The 15,785-nt window shown below is 40.7% G+C and overlaps 1 protein-coding gene across 1 annotated transcript; it reads left to right on the forward strand.

Moving 5' to 3' along the window:
• Positions 1–14: 14 nt before the first annotated feature.
• Positions 15–15,767, forward strand: ehhadh (enoyl-CoA, hydratase/3-hydroxyacyl CoA dehydrogenase). The gene is made up of 7 exons (XM_015012078.2): positions 15–213; positions 2,012–2,115; positions 2,301–2,470; positions 2,992–3,103; positions 6,632–6,736; positions 10,213–10,554; positions 12,182–15,767. Exons 1-7 carry the CDS (start codon positions 140–142, stop codon positions 13,429–13,431), a joined length of 2,157 nt encoding a protein of 718 aa, XP_014867564.2. The 5' UTR covers positions 15–139; the 3' UTR covers positions 13,432–15,767.
• The last annotated feature ends 18 nt before the right edge of the window (positions 15,768–15,785 follow it).

The following is a 15,785-nucleotide window of genomic DNA, read 5'->3' on the forward strand; positions in this document are numbered from 1 at the left end:
TTTAATAAGACACTTCAAATCCGACACCAACTTCAGCGTCGCTGATAAGGGCTTCCATGTGTCTCGCTAACGATTTCAAAGTTCATTTGGAGAACAGGAAAAGAAGTGCAACAACAACTCGAAATATTTGTTGGACACCATGGCTTTATACAGCCGAGTTTCAGGCTCTGTTGGCATGATAACTCTGCAGAATCCTCCCGTCAATGCACTGAGGTGAGAAACAATCAACGGCAGAACTTTACTTCTTCCAAACAAATTCAGTCTGCCCTTCAAAGTAAATACATGACTTGTTGCACGTTCCTAATTTGCTTTGAAAATATGATTATGTCCAAATACATTTTGCGAGTGCAAACAAGGAAGAGTAAGTAATACGATCTCTCTAGGAATCTCTGATCCAGCAAAGTCAGATTGCGCAATGCTCTTACTGTACTGGCCTCATATAACTTATGTTCATTTTTGTTTTAAATGAACCAATTAATGTAGATAATTATGCATCTACACTAATAAATATACAAATAAACAGAATCTAACAGGATTACTTTTAGATTTAGAAAGTAATCGCTAGCTTTGAACTTATTTGTTTAAGATACCTTCATGTTTTTTTTGCCAACAAAAGTGAGGAACTTGTTAAACTGTTTTACGATTTTAATGATTGAACAATCTTATGATCTCCTTAGATTTAGTAGAGCTACTTTAATTGAATTGTTCATTCATACATCAAAACGTTAAGACACTAATTATAATTATTCTGTCGCTATAAACATTTTAGTGCTTGTACACACATTACTTGTGTACACATGTGGATTTGTGTTATTGTGTGCAGAAGTAAAAGTAATATGCTTGTGCTGCCTTTGCAATACAAAGGCAGCGAATTTAGCTTTTGTTTTGCTCCCTTATCGAATTAAAGAGGTTAAACTCCAACTTTAACTCATGTTGTGCTCTGCCCACCAGATTGTTCCCTTGGATACACTGAGTGCTTACAATGAATCACCGTTGTTAATAATTTACTGGATGAGAACAAAACTTTATCTAGCAGTGACACCCTGTTGGCATTCTACAAACATCTTAAATCTTAAAAGTCGTTCTGGTTTGACTCGTCCAGAATATGTTATGGCCTTCATTTCCCTGTTATTTTGAAGTCAACTCATTATGGGACGGATGTTTTTGTTTGAAAATATAAAGCTTTGCCTACATTTGTATTTACACCCCTTTACTCTGATGACTCTGAGTGCAGTCCAGTGCATCCAGTTTCCAAGCGTAACAGTACCTCAAGACTTTAACATCTCAGATTACATAACTTAATCTATGATGTGAAAATGGAAGAAAAAAAAACGTGGCACAACATGGCCGTCCGCCTCAGCTGACTGGCCTGGCAACGAAAAGCAGCCCTTGGTAACTCAGGAGGAGTTTAGAGGAGAAATGAGTAATAATACACATTTGCTGTTTCCTACAAGCTCCTGGAGGAGACGTAGCAAATTATTGCTCTGGTCAGATGAGATCAAAATTCAAAGTAACATGGTACAACACCCCCATGCTAAAAATCGGGGGTGACAATATCATACTGTGTAATTCTTTTTCCCAGCTGTGGAGATATTCTTTGCTTCACTGAAGGTGATTATTAAAAGTATTAATTGAGGCAGCGGCCTTTTAATTATGTAGTTTTTGAAGGCAATTGGTTGTGTAATATTTTACTTAAGGGTGTCAAAGTAACTGGGGGCTAAAGATATATGGATTCAAAACGTATTAGATTTTATTTGTCAAAAAAAACTGTGAAAACCATTTATCCTTTTCCTTCCACTGCATGGTTTCCAAAATGTCCTACTCGTCTGTCTAATAAAAACCCTTGTAGGTTGTGTTTGTAACATGAACACTTTTCGCCTGGAACAGTATTCGTAGCAATAGTAGGCTGGAGGTGTTCAGCAAAAAAACACTCCAGTGTTCTGGAAGCTCAGTTGGGAGTAGCTTAAAGCCAACAATGTTGTAAATCTGCTGTTTATGTTTGTTTCTGCAGTGCAGCGGTGAGGCAAGGCATTGTTGACATGATGCACAGAGCGCTCAGTGAACCAGAGGTGAAGTCTGTGGTAATCTGTGGCCAGAATGGAAAATTTTGTGGAGGTACAGAGAGTCCTCGGCTCCATTTCAGTGATAATGCACATCTAAATAATTCAGGATCCACCTTGTTTCATAAAGTAAAAAAAAAAAGTTCTTTAAATGTTCTGTTCCAGTTGATTTTTCTTTTAGGACTAAAAAATCATGTGCAGCTCATGTTACAGGTTTGTCATCATGGTTTTGTACAACAGGAGCAGACATCAGAGAGTTCGGGGCCAAGATGACCGGGCCTCCTCTGGTGCCAATGGTCCATCTGATCGAGGCAGCATCCAAACCGGTGGTGGCAGCCATAGAGGGGATCGCTTTAGGCGGAGGCCTCGAGTTGGCGCTCTCTTGTCACTATCGTATCGCCCACTCTAAGGTTAGTTCACACTTCAGAAAAACAATCCCAAAATTGTGGCGTACATTAATATTTACCCTATTTTTACTTGAAATCTTCTAAAAAAAAAACACACATTTCCAAACCTTGAGATGCATCAGTCAGACTTTTAAAAGCTGATAGAGTTCTGCTTTACTTTTAAAGCTCTAACACAAAGTAATTTGTTGTAGTTGAACATTAAGTGTAACAGCAAAACCGTGCTACATTTTAGCTTTAAAATGCAGTATTTATTGAACTGAAAAAAAAACAAGAAAAAAAAAAAACAGATGATCCACATTTTTGCACCCTGTAATCCTTCTGTATCTCCTTTTTTTACAAACCTCATCACAAAATGCATGGACGGACTTGCATTTTGTTGTTGATGAAGCAACTAGCAGGGTGAAAAAAAGTTTTTCAGTTTGATGCAGTTTAACGAATCGGAAGAGAATCCTGCTTTTGTCAAACATCTGCATTGTGAGACTAGGCTCACAAACCCATTGTACTTCATGAATAATTTGATTCAGGCCACACTGGGATTTCCAGAGGTGGCTTTGGGTCTGCTGCCCGGCGCAGGAGGAACTCAGCGTCTACCAAGGCTCATTGGAGTCCCAGCTGCCTTGGACCTCATCACCACAGGTAGATTCATTAAAAAAACTTATCATATACAGGTGCTGGTCATAAAATTAGAATATTGTGATAAAGTTCATTATTTTCCATAATGTCATGATAAAAATTAAATTGTCATATATTTTAGATTCATTGCACACCAACTGAAATATTTCAGGTCTTTTATTGTTTTAATTTTGATGATTTTGGCAAACAGCTCATGAAAACCCAAAATCCCTGTCTCAAAAAATTAGAATATTATGAAAAGGTTCTCTGAACGAGCAATAAAAATAATCATCTGAATCAACAAAGTAACTCTAAACACCTGAAAAAGATTCCTGAGGCCTTTAAAAACTCCCAGCCTGGTTCATTACTCAAAACCGCAATCATGGGTCAGATTGCTGACCTGACTGCTGTCCAGAAGGCCATCACTGACATCCTCAAGCAAGAGGGTGAGAAACAGAAAGAAATTTCTGAACGAATCGGCTGTTTGCAGAGTGTTATATCAAGGCACCTCAGTGGGAAGTCAGTAGGAAGGAAAAAGTGTGGCAGAAAACGCTGCACAACGAGAAGAGGTGACCGGACCCTGAGGAAGATTGTGGAGAAGGGCCGATTCCAGACCTTGGGGGAAGCAGTGGACTGAGTCTGGAGTAGAAACATCCAGAGCCACTGTGCACAGGCGTGTGCAGGAAATGGGCTACAGGTGCCGCATTCCCCAGGTCAAAGGTCAAGCCACTTTTGAACCAGAAACAGCGGCAGAAGCGCCTGACCTGGGCTACAGAGAAGCAGCACTTTGGACCACTGTTGTTCAGTGGTCCAAAGTACTTTTTTCGGATGAAAGCAAACTTTGCATGTCATTCAGAAATCAAAGTGCCAGACTCTGGAGGAAGACTGGGGAGAAGGAAATGCCAAAATGCCAGAAGTCCAGTGTCAAGTACCCACAGTCAGTGATGGTCTGGGTGCCATGTCAGCTGCTGGTGTTGGTCCACTGGGTTTTATCAAGGGCAGGATCAATGCAGCAGCTATCAGAAGATTTTGGAGCACTTCATGTTTCCATCTGCTGAAAAGTTTTATGGAGATGAAAATTTAATTTGGTCTGGAATCGGCCCTTCTCCACAATCTTCCTCAGGGTCCGGTCACCTCTTCTCGTTGTGCAGCGTTTTCTGCCACACTTTTTCCTTCCTACTGACTTCCCACTGAGGTGCCTTGATATAAAACTCTGCAAACAGCCGATTCGTTCAGAAATTTCTTTCCGTTTCTCACCCTCTTGCTTGAGGATGTCAGTGATGGCCTTCTGGACAGCAGTCAGGTCAGCAGTCTGACCCATGATTGTGGTTTTGAGTAATGAACCAGGCTGGGAGTTTTTAAAGGCCTCAGGAATCTTTTTCAGGTGTTTAGAGTTACTTTGTTGATTCAGATGATTATTTTTATTGCTCGTTCAGAGAACCTTTTCATAATATTCTAATTTTTTGAGACAGGGATTTTGGGTTTTCATGAGCTGTTTGCCAAAATCATCAAAATTAAAACAATAAAAGACCTGAAATATTTCAGTTGGTGTGCAATGAATCTAAAATATATGACAATTTAATTTTTATCATGACATTATGGAAAATAATGAACTTTATCACAATATTCTAATTTTATGACCAGCACCTGTATATGCTCCTGTTGCTATGAAAATGATTTAGTGTCTTATTTTCCAGCAGCTCAATTGATTGTCTCTATGAAATTCTGGAACAAGATAACTAACCATATCAACCAGCCAAATGTCTAAAGAAATTCTTTGAAAAATCTGAGTTGTAAAGTTTGGACAAAAGTCTGTTTTCCTCAAGGAGAAGTAGCCATCATCATGACCTTGACACGTCTCTATGCTGTAAAAAGCTACAAAGGATTTCTAAAGTTTGGTGTGTTCATTAGAAAACAAAGTTTTCTCTCAAAGAAAAAAAAAACAAAAAACAGGGACTCTGTTAATTTGGTAAATTTAATGACCAGGGTTCATGCAAATGATGAAATCTGATTTAAGGATTTTCCAGTTCTGGATTAGTAGATTACTTTTCCAAGGCGCTGTGAGGGATGTAGCCTTCAGTAAATCAGACTGGATACCTCAGGCCTAGGCTAACTTTTATACATCAACACATCAGAGCAGAACCTTTAAGTGGACAATCAGATGAAGCCAATTAAATACAGAATGTTTGAAAGAGCAGAATTCTTAATAAAGCGGAAGAGTCCAACTTTGGCCCAACCTAAAGTGCTCTATTAAGTTAATCAGTCACAGATGTATATTTGTGCTGGAAGTAAAGCTTTTCTCTAAGCAGCAACTCAAAGTTTCTGGAAGATTTTGCTGCTCAACAGGCTCCAGCAGGTTACTTTCTCCTGCAGTAAGAGTAAAGACTCTAGTGTGTCTTGATTTTTCAGATTAGCAGACAGCATTTTATTAATGCAGAAAGTCATTTAAGTTGCTAAATGCATCTTACTCCATTGGCCAGCAGGTGTCAGCATATGGTAGGTTGTACAGCTTGTCTCCTACTTTCTACTTGTATAGAATTATCTCAATGAGTCTGACACTTGGCTAAAATGTCAGTTTTTTTCTGATTCATAAAAGATCAAGATAAATATGTTTCAAAACCTTTCCCACCTTTAGTGTGATTTTGAAGTGAAATCAAACAAATCTGTGAGATGGGGGAAATGAAGCTGCAGCAGTAACCTGGTTGCACTGTGTGAACACCAATAGAAAAACACCTTGTTTTACATACCTTTTAATCTGGTTGCAGAATTTGTTCTTTTGGGGCACAAACAACATTACGTGTGAATGTAATTCATTTGGAATAAAGTTTAGCTCTCCAGTTAAGATTCTCATGACATTTGCATCCTTTAAATACAAATCGAACCTTCTGGAAGAATGTGTTTACTTTGGATGGCATGAAAACAATGCAATATAACACCAGTGGCACATGGTGGTGGCAGTATCCTGCTGTGGAGTTACCTCTATTCAGATGGAACTACAGTTTTTGCTGGGTGAAGTTTTTCACCAAAATCTTCAGGGTTTGGCTCTAAAGCTTCAGATGAAGTTTTTTCATTTATTTATTTATTTTTTTCTCAGCAAAGCAGGCATTTAAAATCAACAAAATGGATGAATTTGAAGTTTTTCAGCTGTTCTAACAAGAGTCAAGAACTAAATGTGCCAGAAAGTCTGCCTGGAGATCTGAAAAGAGCTTTGGACAAGAGACGTCTTCACGATCAAGTAGAATTAGAGGCTTTTGGCAAAGCAGAGTGGACAGATATCGCCAAAGTGTGGGAGGCTGGCAGACTCTTAAGGGTGTTAATACTATTGCTGAGATAATAAATCACTTTTAAATATAGGAAAGTTGTGAAATCATTTCTCATTGTCATTTTTTACATCATAAAAAGTCACTTTAGCGGTGGTGTATTGACTGTTGTATCCAGTATAACAAGCTACCCAGTAACAAGGTGCCCTTTTACATATAAATTTGACGCTCACCGACTTTAATATGTCACGTTCTACATAATGTATAGAGAACTTTTCTGTGTGTCCCACAGGCCGCCACGTGACTGCAGCCGAGGCTCGGCAGCTTGGAATCGTTGATGAGGTGACGGATCTCAACGCTGTGGATGCAGCTGTCAAGTTTGCTCAAAGTGTGACAGGTAAGCCGCAAGATAAATGCTTCTGGAGGTATTTAATGGAGTGATAGAAACTTTCATCCCTGCATTAAATATTAACTCAGTGGAAGGAGGAGAAACTTCTATTGGAGCGGTTATTTCAGGCCAGGCCGAACATCAAGACGTGTCGACGCGAAGCCCTTGGAAGGCAAAGCAAGCAGAAGACACGGCAGCCACATCCTCCACCAACATGGCCCATAAATGTTTCATGGCGCTGTCAGATGGGCTCTGATGTCTTCACTGCTTTTGCTGTATTATTCAGGAAGGCGAAGAGGGACAAACTTCCCTAGAATATTAATATCCAGGCCCTCTCCAGTCGATTAGTGGTACGAGGATTCCCGCACGCACGTGAATCTGACTCATTTTACACACTGAGTGGATTCCTGAAGTGTGCCACATCCCTGGAGAGCCGGAGGAGCGATCTCCCAGTCTGACTGAAGAATAGGTCATTCTCTTTTGGCTGAATGGGGATAAAAGTGAGAAGAAAAGCCAGTGTTCTCGGCTCAAATGAAAAATGAAAACGCTTTGTGGCTCCTCATCTGCTGCAGAAAGTAATGTTGTTTTAAACTGTGGGGGTCTCGGCTAACAGTTTCTGCTTCGTATCTTTCTGTTAAGTTAAAAAAAAGAAAGAAAATAACCTGTGGATTCATATTTGACATGAAGAAGTAAGAAAGGAGCAAAGTATTGTGTCTGCTGCTTCTGTTTGAGCTCCCGTTCTTCCACGTAAAGTGAACTGAACGCACACACACCGCCCACTCTGCTGGTTGTGTGTGTTGGGAGCACACACAGGAGGGAGGTGTATTTAGCCCCAGCAGGGTCTCGCTTTATGGAGCAGCTTTTGTTTTTCTGTGTGAAGCAAACATGAATCGATGTTTGTATGACTGCACTGGAGGCTTCACGTCACTCTGTGTCGGGTATGTCATCTGCAGCTGATGTTTGTAGGTTTCTGAATCCTGACATCTTTTTTTGGAGGCGTTCAAATCAGCAGGAAGTCTGTTTGGGTGTCGGTATTGGGCCTACAGCTATGCTATTTTGTCTGTTGAAAATGCCAACTTTTGGGTCTGAAAAACACATTTAATACATCATAATATAATAAAAGATAATGTCAGGAAGAGTTATTGTCTCCTCTTTGCACCTTGTTACCATGAGAACAGGGTTGCTGCCAGTCTGGAAAACTATTCAACAGGTCTGGATGAGTATGGAAAAATATCTGCCCATCTGTCTGTTTTCTTTCTCTTTTCCTCACTCACCCACTCACTCACCCAATTTCTTTCCAAGTACCATAATTAAATCCTGACGTCTGTAGAAATATTTGCAATGAATTCTCAATGAACTTCTGTTTTTAGGTTAACTGTGATCTGAAAGGGACTGAGAACTCTGGAGATTAAAGTCTGAAAAAGTGATGTTTGTGCAGGAACCCTGTGACAAAGGGATTTGTGTTACCGTACAAATGTCTGAATAAGATCAAGTAAAAGGACATGTAGTATTAGGAAAGTAACCTTAGTTTGTGGATGCATTTTTTTTTTTTTTTGAAAAAGCATGAAAAGTTTGAGCCCAGGATGCAAAATGCATTAAGGTCACGCCTCTCCACATAAATGCCACACAAGTCCACATTTGCTTAAAAAAAAAATCACTTTGTGCATTTAATTTAATGCAGGCGTGGCCAGGAACAGATCTGAGTCTCTCACTGGTGATGAGATTAACTTTTTTTTTAACCCAGCGGTTGCAACATCTGCCCACTACATCTGTCGGAGGGGGGCGGGGGGGGCAGCCAGGCTTCCTATCGGCTGCAAATCCACAGCTCAACCATTTACAGATTAACTGCTGCAATAATGCCTCGTAAATCACACTGAAACAGCATCACACTTCCACATACCACCTCACCGATGTGCAATTGTTTACCGAGAATAAATTCTTTATCATGGATAACCTTCGTCCCCATTTCTCTATTTTTAATATCCTTCTTTTGAGAAATGTGTCTCCTATCGGCGAAAGTGGTTAAGATAAGTCAGATATTCTCACTGTCGCTTTAAGCTTCACCTCAGTGACCCAGTTTCCGACCCAGACCCTCATGTGAGAGTAATTCAGTGGAGCTGTGAAGGTTTCTGACTGCTGTCTCTTGTAATCACATCAGAGGAGTCAGGATTGGGAATTAAGATGCCGCTAACAAGGTTTTGGCAGAGCGGCCATCTTTTTCTTTCTCGTTCTTTAAAATCTCAGCATGCAGGAAGGCTTGTGCTGTGGGGTTGTTGGATTAAACATTAAATCTTATAACAGTCTGTTATACAATGAATTGAAAACCATGAGGAGTGAACTAAAGTGCATGTCACTCTTTCAACATTTTTACTTGCAAAATAATTGAAGATCTTAAATAATTTATCTTCCAGTTCAGAATTATCCACTACTTTGAGCTGATTTTTTTTTTTTTTTTTTTTTTTTTTTTACCATGACAAAAATGTCAAGGTGAACGTGTCTGGACATTTTGGAAGCCACTGTAGGGTTTGCCTTTTGCTCGAAATCCCAAGAATTACAGAATTTTGTTGGAAGTGAACCTTTTACTTTTTTTGTTTCACTCAGAGCTGCAGCGTTCAGCCAGAGTCCCTGCGATTATCTGGAAGCGGCCCGTCAGATCAGCCTGCTCTCAGAAGCTGACTGAGTGGATGAATGTGCCTGAAAAATGAATTATATACACGCTTCCTGAGTGCTGGTTGAAAATTCCAACAGAGTGGAGAAGTGAGAAGCACTGCTTGAAAAGGGGAAGCACTTTTTAGCTTGAAATTAAAATTATGCCTATGAAATATGACCATAAACTAGATTCATGCAATAATTTATATAATCATATGCTCCCTAAAGATATTCAGAAATTGTTTTTAACTTGAACAATCAAGTATTAAATATATTATATGTATACTATAAATACTCTGTGGTATATGCATCTCTCTTGCCGGGGTTAAGCTGTGGAAAGTTTGCCAGAAAATTTTAATCATAGTAATAACATAATAGTTTAAAAGGGAATTAAAACTGAGTAATTGAAAGCTATGAAGGCACTTGCATTCTTGAAGTCTGATTGAAACCTTTGTGATGTTGATTTACTTACCTTTTCATTTTTCTGATTTTTTATTCTTTTCTTAACTTAGTTGTTGATTTTGTGTACTATGCTAATATTTGCTATGCTAAAACTATGAAGAGTGGAAATGGTTTATTTGCAATGGCAGGCAGATTTAAGCTGAATAATGTCAGCCTTCACCTTATCAATCTATGTGACAGTTACAGGTCATTTTTATTTGATTTTATTTTGAGGACAGTTAGAGTATTGATTAACGACTATTATTATTACGTGTGTGTCTTTGTGTCGTTATAGTCTGACCAAAAGCTACATTTTATAAGTGTGTTTCCACTACTTCCTGCTTTCCACTCGCTGTAAGTTCCTTGAAGAGACTTCCTCATTGCTTCTCTTCCAGGTAAATCTTTGGATGCGCGCCGCATCAGCACCTATCCGTGTCCACGTCCCCCCGATTTGGATGCGATCTTTGAAAGGGCGATGCAGCAGGTGCGGCGGAGCGCCCGCGGAGCCATAGCACCGGGCACCTGTGTCCAAGCAGTTCACGCTGCCGTCACTCTGCCCTACGCCAAGGGAATGGAGCGAGAGCGGGAGCTGTTTTCCCAACTCTTCACCTCAGGTCAGGCCCGCGCTCTGCAGTACTACTTCTTCGCCCAGAGAGCCGTCAGCAGGTGGAGCACGGCCAACGGAGCCCGCTGGGACACCAGCAAGCCCAGGCCTGTGCGTAAAGCAGCTGTCATCGGTAAGAGCTCTAGGCTTCTAATTTGTACTCAGCTTTCAATTAGCACAGGCACACTGACTCATCAGGCTATCTGTGTGGCATCTCCAAAGTCCTGTTGCCTATGGAAACTAAGCCCTCATTAACAGTTCATCCGAGTTTGGTAAATGGACTCGCTATTCCCTGCAGGGAGGATTGGATGCACCCCAGTTTGGATATGCGCAGCTCGGCAGCTTGTGCATGAAAATCGCAAGGTCTGGAAAACCATTTAATATGTGAAAGATGATATCAGAGAATGTGCGTTTCTCCCTGCATTATGCTGTCATTTTAATTTAGAGGGTGAGAACAAGGTACCTGAGCAGTCTGGAAATATATGAAGTTGGAGTTAAGTAGGTAACACGTCTGGATAAGCATGGAAAAATCTTTGTGCAAGCGCATGTTATCAAATTTGGAGATTGTTTAAAAAAAAATTCCGTTCCTTTCAGAAAGCAAAAATTCCATATTCTTTATTGACTGATTACACTCAGAGTGGAACATTTCTGACTTTTATTTCATGCAATTTGATAAATATGGCTTACAAACCCAAAATTTAATATCCCAGAAAATAAATATATTATGTATGATCAATAAATATACTTGACATTTTTTTAAACAAAAATGTCAAAGTACTATGTCTAAATACTTGGTTGGGGCTCATTTAGCGGAGGGGAGGGAGGAGACCTGCAGCTAATGGATGCCCAGGTTGCTTTGATGGCTGCTTTCAGTCATCTTCCTTGTTGGTTCCTCATGACAACATAACAGATTTCCTATGAGGTTCAGGTCAGGGGCGTTTGCTGGCCAACCAATGACAGGAACATTATGGTCATTGAACCAGCCTTTGGTACCTTTGGCAATGTGGGCAGGTACCAATTCTTGATGGAAAATAAAATGACCACGTCCATACAGCTCGTCAGCAGAAGGCAGCGTCAAATGCTCTAGAATTTCCTGGTAGACGGCTGAATTAACTGTGAACTTCAGAAAACACAGTGGACCGACACCAGCAGATAACCTGGCACGGTCCACTTCAGAAAGCTCCCTCAATTTCTCGAATTGATTTTTCTTGATAACGCTCTGAAGGCTGCGGTTATCCCTGCTGCTGGTGCACATTTTTATGTCGCAGTGTTTCCATCCACTAATATGCTATAACTTTTTTTTATTTTTTTTTTTACAATATTCTAATTTCCAAAGACATAGAATTTTGACTTTTAGGCATCAAAATTCCATGAAATAAATGATTGAAATATTTAACCTATGTGTATTGAATCTATTTAATGAGTTCATCTTTCTGAAATGAGTGAGAGAAAAAAATAAACATATTCACAATAATCAATTTTTTTTCAGATGTACATGTATTTTAAGACTTGTCCATTCATTTTTCCATCTATCCCATCCCATCCAGGGAAATTAGGCTGATAGTCCCGGTTTAGTGAGTGGAGTAGCTGCTCTCTGCATGGAGGCTTGGATTCCAGACAATTTGGATGTTCGACTCAACGGCCTGTTTAGAAAGAAATCTTCACACTGCTTGATTTAATTAAACTGTTTAAATTTTTATAGAACTGATTTGTGGATGAAATATTTACTGTGTTTAAACATATGATTTCTGTCCTCTAAGGGCTTGGCACCATGGGTCGAGGTATAACTGTGTCCCTGGCCCAGGCAGGGTTCTCTGTGGTTGCCGTGGAGACCCAGGAGCAACAGCTGTCGGAGGCAAAGCAGGCGGTGTCTGGCATGTTGGAGAGGGGGGCCAAGAGACGAGGGGTGCCCCTGGCACACGATAAAATCAAGTACAGCTGCAGCGTCCAGGCTGTGGCAGATGTTGACCTAGTCATTGAAGCCGTGTTTGAGGACATGGCTCTGAAGAAAACCGTCTTCCAGCAGCTGTCGGCCATATGCAAACCAGGCGCGCTCCTGTGCACAAACACCTCTGGGCTCGACATAGACGAGCTGGCTTCTCAAACCCAGAGTCCAGAACTGGTGGTCGGGATGCACTTCTTCGCGCCAGCTCACGTCATGCAGTTGCTGGAGGTGGTCTACGGGCCGCGCTCGTCCCCCGAAGTCGTGGCCACCGCCATGCAGATGGGGAAGAAGATGGGAAAAGTGAGTGTTGCAGTTGGAAACTGTCGGGGGTTTGTGGGAAACCGTATGCTGAAGCCGTACCTGGAACAAGCGTTCTTCCTGTTGGAAGAGGGAGCCACACCTGAGCAGGTGGACCAGGTGCTGGAAGAGTTTGGGTTTGCCATGGGTGTGTTCAAAGTGTCCGACCTCTCTGGGCTGGACGTTGGCTGGAAGGTCAGGAAGTCGGACGGTTTAGTTTCGCCCGCCTCTACGGGAACTTCCGCTAGAATCCGAGGTGGCAGCAGGTACAGCCCTCTGGGAGACCTGCTGTGTGAGCGCAGAAGGTTTGGTCAGAAAACAGGCAGAGGGTGGTATCAGTATGACAAACCCGGCGGCCGTGTGGCTAAACCCGACCCTTGGCTGCATGGGTTTCTGGAGGAGTACCGAGCCCAGCACGGCCTGGTGGCACGTCGCATCGACCACCAGGAGGTGCTGGAGCGCTGCCTCTACGCACTGATCAACGAGGGCTTCCAGATCCTCCAGGACGGGATCGCCGCAGGACCGGAAGACATCGATGTCATCTATGTGCTCGGGTATGGCTGGCCCCGCCACCGCGGGGGTCCCATGTTCTACGCTGGCCAGGTGGGTCTAGACAAGGTTGTGGAGAGGCTGGAGCACTACCAGCAGATCCACCCTGATGTTCCAGGCCTGCAGCCCTGCAGCTTGCTCCGGAAGCTGGCAGCCAGCGGCAACCCAGCGATCCACAAATGGAGGGAGGTCATCCAGAAACCCCGCAGCCAGCTTTAAACTTCAGCTCACCTCCAGTGTGACAGCAGATTTTTCTAATTACATTGCTAATTAACCAAATTAATGTATATTTACTTTGCACTCGCATGTAGCTTTAATACGATGCATTAAATCACTCTCGTCATCTGTTTGCTTTGTATTTATCAATGCAAACGTAACAATCGTTTAAAATAAAAGCTGAAGAACCTACAGAAATTAAATATAACAGATTTGTCATACTTAAATCTTTAAAACATAAATCATATTTTAATATCAGCCATACCAAATATCTCCAGTTAACCTGGCCCTGTGTGAAAAAGAAATGGCCTGCTAAAGAGTTCATGTTGAACTGCCTGTTTAAGACCATACTATTTCATCTCAATCAGAATTAGATCCAGACTTTGACTAGACCACTACAAAACCTTGAGACGTGCTTGGTAACATTGTCTTGGACCATGTTACCGAATGGGCTTCATTTTAACAGCACAAATCGGCGGGACATTTGCTTTCCAGGTTTTGTTAAATTAGAGTTGTAACTTTTTCTGAAATGCTGTATTTTGTTTTTATGTGAAATGTAATGAGTCAAACACCTGCCAAACAATTTCCACTTTTACCTTGTCCGTCCGCAGAATAATTTCCAAAAAGTCTTTGGTGTCTTCATGATGTTTTCTGATAATTTTGAGAAAGGAGAGCAAATAGTCTTTGCAAATGTGTGTGTCACCACACTTATACTGTGGAAATAAATTGCTTTATTATGCATATAGTGGGCCCTCTAAGAGATTCAAAGATGAACAAACCATAGCAATAAAATTTTTCACCTCGCAAGATATTTTTGTCTACATAAGTTGCGCATCCAGCTTGAAGTATCAGAATCTGAGCTTTGTCGGTGCTATGCTTTAATTTAATAACCTGAAGCACCGTTTGGAGAAAAAGTAGAGTTAAAATTACATATTCTGAATGCAGAACTGATTGCACTTCTAAAAACAACAACAAAACATTAAGCGAATAAGAAATGTGCAAAGCCAAATGAAATAAAAGCATAATTGAGTCTATGAAATTCCCAGTGGTTTTTCCAGCAGTGTGTTTTTAGATGCGGATCACCAGTCATTTAAATGTAAGGTGACAGCAATGGGAGTAAATTGTTGAGGTTGTTAAAGTTATATCTGCAGCCTCGGCAGAAATAAGGAAAAATCGTTTTAGTGGACGGCTGGCGGAGAGAAGAACCTCCTCTGTGGTTTGGTGGAGCTTTAAGTTATGAGTCTCTAAATCAGAGGCTGTAATGGGAAAAAAAGAAGTTTTTTTTTATCATTCTCTTCAACAATCTATTGAACATATTGCTGTTTCTATAAATACAGACTGTTGCACATCTGCAAAAGGGGCCTAATGAAACACTATGTTGAAACCGCACTATTCATTACACTGGATGGGTTGAACAGGATGATGCATGAATGACATACTTGACAACATTAAATCCTGCAGTCTTGTCAAACGTTATACAGAACAGCAGTGATATCAGCTGACTGTGATTTCACATTCTGGTTAGAAGTGTTTCGATTTGCACTTAGAAATGACAGGAATAAACCAAAGGAAATATTTAATCACAAAGGTAACCAAACTATAGTAGCAGAAAGTACAAACAGGAAAATATGTTGATAGTGGGGGGAAAAAAAGTCTAATGCACTAATATACCTTAACACTAAAAGACTGCAGGTGTACAAAACTAATTCATTGTTCAGTAAGAGAAATTCCTAAGAAATCGCAACGTTTGATATAAAGTGCCTGTTTTCTCCTCCCTCTCACTCCCCCATTTTTGGAGGGATTAAATTGGAATAAACCAAAACAAAGTCATGCATAAAAATGTGTAGAAGTAGACATTTTTCTAAACATCTGAAAAGTTTGGCATGGATACTCTTACTTCTGGAAACTGAACCTCCTTCCCAGTTTGAAGTCTGTTGCAAGATGTTTGACTTCTCATCAACTATTACCAGGTGGTTCCTCGACCCTGCTGAGCTAGACTTCTCCCCTCAACATGATGCTGCCACTACCATGTTTAATTGATGGATGTTGGGTTAAGGGTGAAGTGCAGTTAGCTAATATTGGTCTCATCTGGTAAGATTACCTCTTCTTACCAATTTCCTGGTAAAAAGAAATTGATGTGTAACTTCAATTGCACCTTCTTTGTGTTGGTTTATTCTATTAAAATCCCCCAGAAACACATGGAAGTTTGTGATTGCAATCTGACAAAATGTGAGAAAAGTCTCATTGATGTACCTCTTTTCTTGAATTATGACTTGTAATGATGTATATTTCCAACATGTGTATTATGACCAAAGTCTTGAATAAAAGCATACACACAATAGATGTATATGTACTTT

This window comes from Poecilia mexicana, unplaced genomic scaffold, assembly GCF_051168715.1.
Source record: "Poecilia mexicana isolate PSO_F unplaced genomic scaffold, ASM5116871v1 scaffold_2, whole genome shotgun sequence".
Classification (NCBI taxonomy): Eukaryota; Metazoa; Chordata; class Actinopteri; order Cyprinodontiformes; family Poeciliidae; genus Poecilia; species Poecilia mexicana.